At 40.0% G+C, this 13,356-nt stretch overlaps 1 protein-coding gene across 1 annotated transcript; it reads right to left on the bottom strand.

Moving 5' to 3' along the window:
- Nucleotides 1-4,051: 4,051 nt before the first annotated feature.
- On the bottom strand, nt 4,052-12,643 carry alpi.2 (alkaline phosphatase, intestinal, tandem duplicate 2). Its single transcript, XM_063202048.1, has 11 exons — nt 12,622-12,643; nt 11,637-11,789; nt 10,120-10,235; nt 9,073-9,247; nt 8,274-8,446; nt 8,030-8,155; nt 7,873-7,942; nt 7,619-7,757; nt 6,500-6,690; nt 5,803-5,913; nt 4,052-4,405 (listed from the first exon to the last, which is right to left on the bottom strand). Exons 1-11 carry the CDS (start codon nt 12,641-12,643, stop codon nt 4,119-4,121), a joined length of 1,563 nt encoding a protein of 520 aa, XP_063058118.1. The 3' UTR covers nt 4,052-4,118.
- Between the last annotated feature and the right edge of the window lie 713 nt (nt 12,644-13,356).

The following is a 13,356-nucleotide window of genomic DNA, read 5'->3' as shown; positions in this document are numbered from 1 at the left end:
CAAGCGTCATGTAGGCTAAACGGCGCATGGCTCGGAAAATCAGATCAATTGTTGGTGCAGATATGATTATAAATGGTGAAAATGAAGGAGGGAATTCCGAAAAGTTATAGACAAGCAAATATGTCTTCTTTTGGTGCAGCAGCTGTGCAGAGCTTGGCATGCAGCGCCAGGTGTAAAGGCAAAATGGTTGCGTGAGGAATTTAATATCTCTGGATCGGTTTTTTGATCGGCATGTTTTTCCGATCACCGATCAGGCTATTTTTGGCCATTATCGGCCGAGCATGATCGGCTGCCGAGCAATCGGAGCACCTCTACTGTTGTGCTTTCCCAGCTTCGCAGGCTTTGCGGGCTTCGCCGCCACTCCCTCAAAACCCTGCCCGCTTTGATTCAAATTACATCTCTGCATTGGGATTGGTTTGCCAGATACAGGGCATTTTGGCAGTACAGGGCATTTTGGCAGTTCACGGCCATGGATCAAGGCAAGACCAGTCGAAGGTTAAAAAAAAAAAAAAAAGACCGTCAGCAGGTGGTGCTAGTTTATAGGCTAATATTTGCTGCAATATTTCTGTGCAGGGGCGGAGCTAGGGATGGCGAGCGGGGCTCTCGTCCCTGGGCCCTGTTCCCTCCCTTACAGGTGGTGGGGGCCCTATGTTGACCTTGGTGTTTTGCCTTGGGGCCCTGTGTGCAATTGCTCTGCAACCGTTCCTGTGGGATTGGTGTGCATGCTACAGACCTGGAAAATAATCAAGAAAATCCTGTCTTAAAGGTGCACTGCGTAGGATGGTGGCCAGAGTAGATGTTGCAAATATGTTGCTCATTGAAACTGCTATTGCCAAATTTGATCTTTTCATGAATATTTACAAAATAAAAAAACAATATTTACCAAAGTACAGTAAGTTTTCCTGCTTAAAATGTCTATTTCTGGAAATTCCAAATTGCAAATGGCAGACCATGGAGAAGATCCCCCGTCATGTATGAAAAGTTCAATTATATGGGCAGCATGAATTCAGGAAAAGAACTAGGCTAATACAAATATTATACAGTGCACCTTTAAAAATGTAAATGTTCTGCCGTGAATCCATTCTATCATTGCAATTAACCCATTGTGTCCTGGAGACACACATGCGCTGCATTCAGGTTTTTGAGATTTTAGCTGTTTTATTAAAATGTGGCTAAGTTAGAGCTGCATGAACACATTATAAGGCAAAGTGAGCTTTTAAATGCAACTCAATTCATGTTGTATGTGATTTGGAGGCTGAGATATTTAGGATTTACAAACCCCAACTCCATAGAAGTTGGGACGCAAGCTTAATTGTGAATAATAACAAAATACTGCCATTTTCAAAAAGTCTGGTTCTGACATTAGTTGGAGAACGGTACAAAGAAAACATATCAGCCATCAAAACTGACCAAAATTATTGTTTTGGGGGATATTCATGAATATGTAAATCCAACGCGTCTCAGAAGAGTTGGGATGGGGACAATAGAAGGCAGCAAATGTCGAGGAAGACTAAAAGTAAAACAAAGAACAACACTTAAAGGGACACTGTGTGAGATTTTTAGTTATTTATTTCCAGAATTCATGCTACCCATTCACTAATGTTACCTTTTTCATGAATACTTACCACCACCATCAAATTCTAAGTATTCATTATGACCGGAAAAATTGCACTTTTCATACATGAAAAGAGGGATCTTCTCCATGGTTCGCCATTTTGAATTTCCAGAAATAGTGATTTCTAGCCGCAATAATGACTGTACTTGGGCCATACTAGAAATTATTAGTTTATTACTCAGTAAACTATCATGAAAAGGTCAAATTTGGAAATAGGCAACACAGTTTCAATGAGCAGCATAGTTGCAGTACCTTTTTTGACCATTTCCTGCACAGTGTCCCTTTAACAGTTAATAGCATTAACCGATGAGATGATTTTATTCAAAAACAGTGTTGATTCCTATCTTGGACATGATTTCACCAGCTTAAATGGTGGATGTATTCCTTGTCATGTTTTTCAATGTTTTCCATGCTGTAGTGCTTACAGTGTGACAGGTCTTGACCAAAAACCAGTCATTTTATGTCCTGCTGGTCCTTATGTTGGAGTTAAACTGTTAAAACATAGTAGAGAATGCAATTTGTCCTTGCTATGTGGCAGTAATCGAAGATCTCCCTTCAAAATATAATGATGCACGAGCGGCTTTTCATGCTGTTTAACACCCATGTATTTTATTCAGTACTGTATTCAATTCTACAGGTGAGTTAGAACAGCTTAACCAATGTACTACTGCACCCCCATGCCATCATGGAGGTTGACTTTTGAAGTTAGCACTAACACAACTTGCATTGTCAATTTTCACTGTAGCACAGGATGTGCAAGACTCTATTACTTTCAAAAAGAATTGACTTCTGCAACTTCTGCTGACTTCTGTAAGCAACGGACAGTTTCCCATGTCGTCTGAGTCTATTTTAAGTGAGCTCGGGTGGATAGGGGGATGTTAAACCCCTCTATCATTTGCACACATGAAGCGTCCTTAATATGGTCAAGTTTTCACTAGCTGTGCTAGAGTGAGACTACAGCCAATATATATATCATGATGTCATGAACCTATACAATGATTTTAATGACAAAAATATGTCTTATATACACTCATTCACGGTAAATCAATGGAATTCAAAACTTTATGTAATAACTATGGTAATTGTTCCCTCTGCATTTTTAATTCTGAGTGACTCAGCCTCTCAGTGATTGTCTTATACCTGGACACTAAAATGGTTCATCAGTACAGTTCATTTTGAAACGTTCTTCCTTGTTGTTTTTTCTTATTTGGATGTTTATAACATTTCACGGATCCCCGTCCCAACTTATTTGAGACGTGTTGCAGTTATCAAATTAGAAATGAGTACATATGTCCCCTAAAACAATATTTTTTCTCGGTTTTAACACTTGTTGTCTTTTCACTATTCCCCATCTAAGGAATGTATTGAATGTTTTGAAAATGATTGCATTTTGATTTTGTTCTCAGTTTACCAAACGTCCCAACTTCACCGCAGTAGGGGTTTGTAATAGGCAGAGAGCACCTTTTCCCAAAAAGGGCTTAGGACAAAATGGGTTAACACAGCTGATTCTACTAATTACGTTAGTTCCACTGGCGGAAATGTCTTGGTTCGGCTATCTGGCTATTCAGTCTTGCTCAATGATAAGCAGCTGTCTGGAGTTGGGCTTTGCCTGTTCACTGTAAAAGTGAGAAAAGTGCACGCAAGCAGAAATTCTGAAAGCCCACGCGTACGCACACACACACACACATGCATGCGCGGCGAGCACACCAATATACACACGCACACACGTGGACACACACACACACACACGCGCACACACACACAATATATATATATTTTGGACATAATACCATTAGGTTGAATTTTTGTTTTATTAATAATTCTCATTTCGTAATCACAATTGTAATTATTAACTAACAAGAAGCATTTTTAGCATAGTTCATAATGTGGCATTTTTAAGGTTATCCTCTGCAGTGCCCTCAGAGGCACACTACATCATTCAGCATGTGCGGTTTCGTTTCCTCACAGAGGAATTTAGAACAAATAATGTTGCTCTAAAACAATAAAAAGCATAAGTAATAAGCAGAGTAATACTGCATACCGGCATAAATTAGCAGGAAATGTCTTTAGAGTTTAGAGCAAAGTAAAGATATTATATACAAGATATTTTTTTTGTCTTCGTGCCTTTTGATTACTGAAAAGAATTAGACCAGATAGTCAATCAGCAAGAGCTGGAAACAGAGACTTTGTGAGCGTGTATGTCTCTGCACACATGCCCATTGCGTGTGCATGTGAGTGGATGTGTTCGTATCCAAGTGTTTGTGTGCGTGTGTGCGTGCATGCATGTGTGTGTGTGTGTGTGTGTGTGTGTGTGTGTGTGTGTGTGTGTGTGTGTGTGTGTGTGTGTGTGTGTGTGTGTGTGTGTGTGTGTGTGTGTGTGTGTGTGTGTGTGTGTGTGTGTGTGTGTGTGTGTGTGTGTGTGTGTGTGTGTGTGTGTGTGTGTGTGTGTCCATGCGTGCATGTTCATGTGTGAGTGTGAGTGTGAGTGTGAGTGTTTACACTTTTAGACATGGAACAGACCGAAGAGAGAGGATAGTATGGGCAGCAACAGAAGCAGCAGGCTGCTCTGGACCAATCCACTACTGCTATCCGGTACTCTGTCTGGCAGCTGGCAGTCTTTGTAGGGCTCCAGGCAGGCGGCGTAGGCCATGGCGTGGGCAATGTAGCTCTGCTCCTGGACCCCGTGGAAGAGGTGGGCCATGGGGCCCTGGGCGAAGATAGCTACGTCTTCAATGCCATGCGTCTCGGAACCCAGAGGCACCGGGGACTGCTGTTCGTAGTCTTTGTCCTCTGTTGATAAGAGCACAACAACATTACCCCTATGATTTGGATTTTTAAAGAGATCGTATTAGGCCGGCCCTACCGTGGCCTAACAGTTGGGCACTCGTCTACTTTGCGGCTGACCCAGGTTCCATTCCCGGCCCGGGTCCTTTGCCAGCCCTTCCCCGTCTCTCTCTCGCCACTCACTTCCTGTCGCGATCTTCACTATACTATCATAAATAAATTCAAAGACACCAAAAAAAACTTTTTTTTAAAAAGAGAGATAGAATTAGGCTAGTGTACCCGATGCAATCCAAAAATAACTCTCACTCAGAGATCTGAGGCTGTTTTTAAAGGTGTATTGAGTATTATGGCCAGAGTAGGTATTGCAACTATGCTGATCATTGAAACTGTGCAGCCTATTTGCTCTTTGAATATGTATTTAGGAATAAGCTAATGTTTACTATTGTGGCCAAAGTACAGTAAGGTTTTCAGCTAAAAATGTGTATTTCTGGAGATTAAAATGGCAGACATGGAGTAGATCCACCTTGTATGGAAATGTTCTCAGTCATAATGAATATTGATGGTGGGGGTAACTAAGTCGTTATTTATGAAAAGGGAAACATTTGTGACTAGGCATTGAATTCTGTGTGATATCCACTCCTCGTCAATACATACTCTTTAACTGTGCACTGTGCAATATTTTCGTAGGTTTTTTTCCCCAGAATTCATGCTGCCCCTTCACAAATGTTAACTTCTTCATGAATACTTTACCATGACCTTCAATTTCTAAGTAGGCCTATTCATTGTGTTTGGGAAAATGGCAGAACTTCTCCATAGTCCACCTATTTGAATTTCCAAAAATAAAGATTTTTAGCTGAAAAATGTACTGTACTTTGGTACTGATATATAGTAGCCTATTAGTTTGTTTTGTAAATATTCATGGAATGATCCAATTTGGCAATAGGCAGCTCAGTTTGAATGAGCAGCATAGTTGCAATGCCTACTTTGGCCACCATCCTACACAGTGCACATTTATCTATGCTTTAGTGGTTAAAATGGAAGAAAGATCATGATAGTCTATTGATTTGGTGAATTACCCAAGTTGAATTGAGCAGGAATTAATTCCAAATTTTGTCCACAAGATGGGGCTAGAGTATCAGGACAAAAACAGAACTTCCCCATGATATTTTATTTCATTCATGTGATTTGATATGTGTAGAGCTAGCACTTGAATTGACATATGCGAGTAAAAAACAAATAGTGAAGGGTTTCTTGAACACACCAGAAACGTTCTCTTGCCAACACAAAACTTTGTTGTTAGCACCAGAAACCAGAAACAAAACAAATCTTTTTGTCAGCGCCTGAAAGAATGTTAAGGGCCCTGTGGGATATTTTATATTGAGTTTTCAAAGAGTGATGCCTACCTGTCACATTTGTATTAAGGACCGGCCGACTGCCATTTATGTACCCAGGGCCGTTTCCATATACGGCAGTCGTGAATGGCTTCTCATCGTCAGCCAGAGACCGTGACAATCCTGGGGGAAAAACACACGTTCAATGATTTTTTTCATTTTCTATTGCTTTTCAGTTATAGCCTGTTGTATAATTACTGAATTACCGGTACAGTAATTATAACTTCCAGGGGAGGGATATGCTTGTCCTTTCTCCCTTGTTCAGAATGCCCCTGTATTGCAGAAGGTTGTCTACTAAAAGTATTGTCCTCAAAGTACTATCCCAGAAATAAATACATTTCAGTCAGTTTTCTGTATATTTCACTGTATAAGTCCTTGTGCAAACATATATGGTAGTTTCTACACCACACCCAAAAATAATCACAAGTACTCTACTAAACAGTTGGCAATTGGTGACAAATGAGTTTTAAACTCCAGCCTAAATCTCACTGGGAATCTGTAGTGACCAAAGTACTAGAGTGATATGATCTCTTTTCATTGTTTTTGGTTAGATTTCTAGCCATAGCATTGTTATATATGTAACAATTTATATATATATCATATATATATATAAAAAATCATCACATTGAAATGCATAATTTTCACATATTTAGCATTTTCCCAGGATGGTGCGTTTTGTTGTCTGTTAATGACACACATGCTCATCTACCTAAAACGGGATTCCCCCTTTCAGAGTAGCCCCCAAAGGCGAAGACGTGGGAGTGGTCGGCTGACACCACAGACAGGGTGTCCAGGACACTGGTGAGAGACAGCGCTTTGCCGATGGCATTGTCAAACTCCACAGCCTCCGTGAGTGCCTTCTTTGCCTTGCTGCCATGATGGCCGTGGTCTATTCTCCCCCTTGCAAACAGAGAAAGCACTTGTAAGTATCTAAAAAAACCATCACAAAATCATCAATGTCTGAGAAGGTTCTCGGTCACCATTAATCAGTAGTTTCAATGCCTCTTTCTGTTCCCATTTGAAGTTGAATGTCATGTGTTCACTCATTTATGCCTTGCTTGCTTTAGACTCATGGCACATCATCTGTCTCTCACAGTAGTCTTGATTTTATCTTTCAGAAACAAACAGCATCTCATGATATGTACATTTTTATGTGTGGATTTAGAAGACCAAGATTTCAATAGGATTATTTTCATACATGTGAATTGTAGAAACAAACAATATCAGCTGAAGGAAAGCCACAAGCACACTCCAAGATCAATTTAACCCCTTTGCGCAGAGCCTTTGTTATAACCTTACGGTCGGTCACCAGTTATGACCATGTCTTAACAGCATTGCTATGACATTACAGAGAACCTTATGCAACAGATTATGTAGTTGAGTATTTTTAGCAAATAGTGAGTAGGCCCGCCGGCAACCCCATCTGCGCAAAGAGGCTATGGCCTTAAATAGTCTCCGATGGTTCTTTCTACGTCTGTTGGTTAATCTAAGCTCTCATGGGGGCAAAAAAAAGACGTTTGGGGTCTGGTAGGATATCGGGTATATATAGGCCTATACTAGACATAATGCTACAAAATCCATAGCGAAACCTTGCGAGTATACGTCTCAATTGCTACGTTTACATGCAACATTTCCTTCAGAATTAACTGACTTTAATTGTGAATAAAGCTTAATTTCGCTTGGAAAACATCATGTAAACACCTCTTAATTCGGAATTAAAGAAACGATCAAAGTAAATTCAACGGAACTACTTAATTCTGAATTATTAATTCGGAATTAAAAACGTCATGTAAACTTAACAAATGTCATGACCATTGTTCCAGTATACTTATCTTCTACGAAAAGGTAGAATCCGTTCGGGTTCCTGCGTAGTATTTTCACAGCCTTCTCCACCATCTCGGAGAGAGATGGGTCCATGGTTGTGTCTCTTTCGATTTCATAATCTGTGTCCTTTAGCTCAAAGAGTCCTGAGTATGAAAGAAGATAAATGGTCATATACAGGAATGATATTAGTAAAACTTGTCTTGCAATTTTAGGTTGGCCCTAATCATTTCATGTACTGTATGTTGAGTAACTACTTACCCATTAAGTAGTCTGTCTTGTCCTCGTCAATCTCATCCAGCTGTTTCTTATTCCACACATATTTGGCATTCTTGGAGGAGAAAAAAAATCTTAATTACACATCTTTGTACTTTACCAAGAAGAGTATTGTATTTTATGTCTTGGATAATGTATGCACCTGCTTATTCTTCAGCCATACGTCAATAAGATTAGTTTTGTCTTGGCGACTTCCAGAATAAGTGGGATACTCCGGATCTTTGGTGGTGTTTGGTAGCATGTACTGCCGACCCCCTCCCAGGATAACCTGATGAGAAAACAACAGAGTAATGACTTGTATTCTTGACTTGTACCTAGCTTTTATTATTTATTATTTATTATTATTTAATTATTATTTATCATTGGCTCTGTAAACCAAACCTTACGTTGATATCAGTGTTGTGGACCAGCTGGTAGGCAATGTCCTTGCAGTTTCCAGTAGTATCATCCTCCAAGAGTTCCTTGTCGCTGTACCAGCCTCGATTGGCCGAGTGTGAGTAGGCAGCGGCCGGGGAGGCGTGCTGGACTCGCGTGGTGGTCACGATACCCACCGACTTCCCTGCAACACAAACACACATATAGTCGCTCCATCAGATTAGACCTCTCTGGTTGCTGCATTTTCATATTTAGCATTACTCTACGACATGTTAAAAAAGCTACAAATTACAAGTTACCCAGTTGACCTCATAAGTGTTTAAGTATAAAAGGCGGAAGTAGCCTACAATTCATTTTGTCCCAGACCTTTGCTTTTAGATAAAGATGTTGCTGCGAAAGGGATGATGAGCACATTAACACCTTACATTGTCATACGGTATGAAACCATAGATCCATAACAAGTTCCGACCCTTGTTTTTATGCTCATAAACTATGATGAAATGATGAAAGGAATAGAAGTCAATTTACACAATGTAAAATCATGGCTGAAAATAATTGAAAAGGTGGCCTAAACTCTATATTTCATGGTCAGGATTAGGCTACTGTTGTTAATTTATATGACCCACCACCTTCCCTGCTGGCATTGCACAACTTATATTTGTTCTTTAGGTTATATAGCCATATGGGGACATTTTATTCTTTGCATGTCCCAGTGTTAAAGAGATTTAAGAGAGACATTTTTGCTTACATATGTAATGTTTTTATAGTCGTTATTGCAAATGTATAATTTTTGAAAGATGTTTGGCGTACCTTCGTTCTTGGCCCGGTGAAGGACGGACTTGACCTCGTTGCCCATGGTTGTGCCGCACTGGTATCTCCGTGCGGCTGCACTAAGGCCCACCGTGCCATAGTTGGCCTTTACGCCACAGTGGTAGGCAGTGGCGGTGGCAGCACTGTCAGGCATCTGCTGATCTACATTGTATGTCTACACGCACACACACACACACACACACACACACACACACACACACACACACACACACACACACACACACACACACACACACACACACACACACACACACACACACACACACACATTTTATAACAATGAATATAGTAGTCAACAATGTTTTGAAACAAGATTCAGTGCACTGAGTTAAAGAACCACCAAGTAGTTTTCCTCTCTGGTTGCCCACCAGGTTGAATGCAGAATGATCTGCAGAGATGGGCCTTTCTCCATTTCGTGGTTATAGCCGATCAAGCGTCACAAAGCAAATTCTTAAGTGTGTCTTACACTGTTAAGACTTGAAGAACCGCTTACACAATTTTGGAAACACTTTTCAGACAATGACGCCAGGGACACATGAGTCAAACAAGTGAAGCGAAATTCAGTAGTCCATTCAGACAGTTCAATGGTCAACACATCGTAGAATCAAAATGATTAAAACATTTATGTTTTTGATTTTATTGACAAAATCCGATCCTCATTTGCATAAGATTAAACTTGTCTCAACTTAATCAATTTGTTTTCCCCCTCTTCACTTAACTTCTTTTCCTGTCTCATAGGAATGAATGAAAAACAATGTTTTTTTAAGCAAAAAAAATTGCTTGCATTTGTCCATTGTAAGGCTTTAAAAGCTACGTAGCCTCTTACAGCAGATGGGGTCGCCCGCGGGCCTATTCACTATTGGCTGCAATGCTCAACTACATCATAACAACATTGCTATGACATTACTGAGAGCCTTACGTAGGCTAACAGATTAAGACAAAGCCAATACCATTTTGGTGACAGTAGGGTTAAAGCATAGGCTCTGCACTAAGCGGTTAATGTTTGGGTTTTCTGTAGTCCGCTACCTTAGACAAAGCCACGTAGGGGAACTTGTCCATCTCCAGAGAGTACTCTTCACCTGATTGTCCGTTCATTTGTCCTTTCAGGATCCTGGCTGCTGTAACTGTGGTGACGCCCATGCCTGTGGATTGGAGCAGAAATGAGCAGTGTTATGGAGCAGTATAGAGACCTTCAGACAAACGACCAGGGCAGCCCTGAACAGCAATCAATAAACCCTCATCATGTTTTTATGTCTCTTGAAATTCAGAAACGTAGACTAGGCTCGGCCATGTATTCAGAATGCCCAATGAAAGAACACCAAAAGTCACCCTGAGATGGACCCCGGTCGGGAAAAGAAAGAGGGGAAGGCCAAAGAACACCTGGCGAAGGACCGTGATGACAGAGCTAAAGGGGATGGGGCTGTCCTGGGATGGAGCGCAGGCCAAAGCACGAGACAGGGTTCAGTGGCAGTGTATGATTGCGGCCTTATGTCCCAGCCGGGACGAAGAGGATAAGTAAGTAAGTATGTTTTTACATGAATTGCCAGAAAATGTAAATGTAGACTTAATAATGGGCTTATTGGAGAACTTTTATGGGCAGATAAGAGAAAGATATAAACACAGACACGCGTGTGCGCGCGCGCGCACACACACACACACACACACACACACACACACACACACACACACACACACACACACACACACACACACACACACACACACACACACACACACTCATACATGCCCGCCCACATGCACACACACACACAAACAGTTATATCAGAAATTCATGACATGGTCAGGGGCAGTTTGACTGTAAAAAGTGATAAAGAAGCTTTGTAGGAACGAAAGTCCGTTTTTTTCTGAATGCACTGTACTAGTTCTTGACCCTTTTTTATTAACTTTTGAAGTGCCTGTCCATAACTATATCGTTCCAAGTTATTAGAAACAAGTCTAACTTATCTGCTTATCAGTATTTGTGGACTACCAAGACATTGGAGAGACTTTGATGTTCTGCTTGCTTTAGACTTTTATTAGATTATATTAGATTTATAACATGATAGTCTATTGTTTTATTCTACAATAAAACCCGGGGAGATAATGATAGCCATAGTCATAGACATATTGTTGTGTACCTTTTCTAACCCTTAATATCAATATCAGACTGCTTAATCATGATATAAAGTCCAACAGGACAAGGCTTTGATCTAATCAGATCAAATCAGATTTCCAACAAGGAAACAATAGGTGGATGATTTTTTTACAATAGCTATTGATTAGAATGTACTATTCAGATGATGCATTGCAATCATGCCAACATTATGTAATCAAATGATCAACTAAAATAACCCGAACGAGCGTAACTAACATACAAGGACGTGTGGCCTACTCCTAAACTCCAAATGTATCCATCTTCCGTCTGTGAATTTTTGTCATTCCTAAAATCGCGGTTCTTGGCCCTTGACCTGGGAGAGTTAATCCTCGTAATTGTTTAATTAAAATCTGTGAAGTGATATGGGCTGCAGTGTTCAGCGTCTTACCATCTCCAATGAAGAGGATGAGATTCTTCGCTCTGTGAACATTACGCGTCAGTTGCGAGGCCTTATGTAATGCGTCTCCAGCTTTCACATTCCAGAATGCAGGCTTCTCCTCTTCAGCTGAAGAAGAAACATTTTCACTTGTCTGCTTCCCCTCTCATCCATCTCTTTGCATCCACATCACTTGCAAAGATGTTAGGGGTAACGAAATTGTGGTCTGATTTTTTTTATTTTTTTTTAATTGAGAGACTAACTAAAAATATAAAAACTTATCAGGGTGAGGCAGATAGTCTCCCACAATTGTGTTGTTGTAAAGTTAATGTAATGGGCCTTTTTGTCCCAAAAATAGATTAATAAAGTGGAATTACTGTTATGGATGTAATAATGTAACACTAGAATAGCATATTACATAGTTGCAACCATGTATTGCTACTATAAATTATGACATTGCATAACAACATTTCTACTTCTACTTTATATATCTGTTCCCAAAGCAGATTTTGTCTTCTAAACTTCTTAACTTATTTTTTTTAAATATGGCAGAACAAAACCTGATAGATAATTAGATAATTCATTCTTCAGTATTGGATCCATATTAGCAAGTGCACAGCTTCAGGTAACAACCAAACCCAGAAGAAGATAACCTTAATCATACAATGCATTGGCTTTCAACAGGCTTTCAAAGTTTTTTTTCTGTTAATTCTTGACAGATCAAGAGAGAACTTGATGCAAAATATTATGTTCCTCTATCAAAAATAATATGTATAATTCATTGCACTACTTGATGACACTTACGAGGGATGACTGACAGAGTCCTTTGAAAACAAAGAAGAAATAATAATCCAGAGAGCAAGGAGGCTTGTAGCAGCGCCATGGTAAAGTGGGATGGATATGGAGTGTCACTTCAGCAACATGCCAGTGACCCATTGGAAGCTGTAAACTGAGAATTTATAGTAGTCCCTTTGGATCAAAGGGCACACGTGTAAACCTTCCCCTCCCAGAGCCAGCATCGTAATCACTTATTAATCGAGCAAGGACACCCAAGAGGAATTCATTCTGGGATTGTTTTGTTTTTTTGGTTCTAATGACTTGTTGACTGACAACACCCTAGGTTTCCAGATATCCTAAATTTCAGGTAGGCCTATCAGACTTCTAAGAACCAAGAAACCAGTTTCTGGAGAGAGACTAAGCAGGTTGAGCTATTAAGAATTAATTAAGTGCCAAAATGACACCACGGTTTACAACTTACTTGAAACACATTATAAGTTGACTGAAAGATAACGTAAAAAGCAGGCATTAATTTGGGACTCTGCACCATTATAAAATGGATAGGAAGTCTCGATACTTTCCACCATGCCTGATGAATTTGATAAGACAATTAAGCAAAAGACAATTGAAAATAATTTAATATCAAATAAGTATCACATTACATTGGCTGGAAAAGCCTGAATTCTGTGACACATGTGGCAGTGTGTCTGTGAGGATATTCATTGATCAATGTCATACCATCCAAACTGTTAAGTTAAGCCACTGGACTTATTGGATCTTGAAAGATGTTTCGTAGCCTACTTCAACTGATCTTCATCATCTTCTGGTTGATGTCTTCTCAGTTATTATTATGGCTCTTAATTCAGGGGCATGTGGATGGCTAAGATATCCCATAGTTCATAGGGAGAACTGTTTCAATGTATATTTGGAATAAATGGATGGATTTCCATTCAGG

Source organism: Engraulis encrasicolus, chromosome 6, assembly GCF_034702125.1.
Source record: "Engraulis encrasicolus isolate BLACKSEA-1 chromosome 6, IST_EnEncr_1.0, whole genome shotgun sequence".
In the NCBI taxonomy this organism is placed as follows: Eukaryota; Metazoa; Chordata; class Actinopteri; order Clupeiformes; family Engraulidae; genus Engraulis; species Engraulis encrasicolus.
The sequence above is the reverse complement of the archived record's forward strand: the minus strand, read 5'-3'. Positions and strand labels throughout refer to the sequence as shown.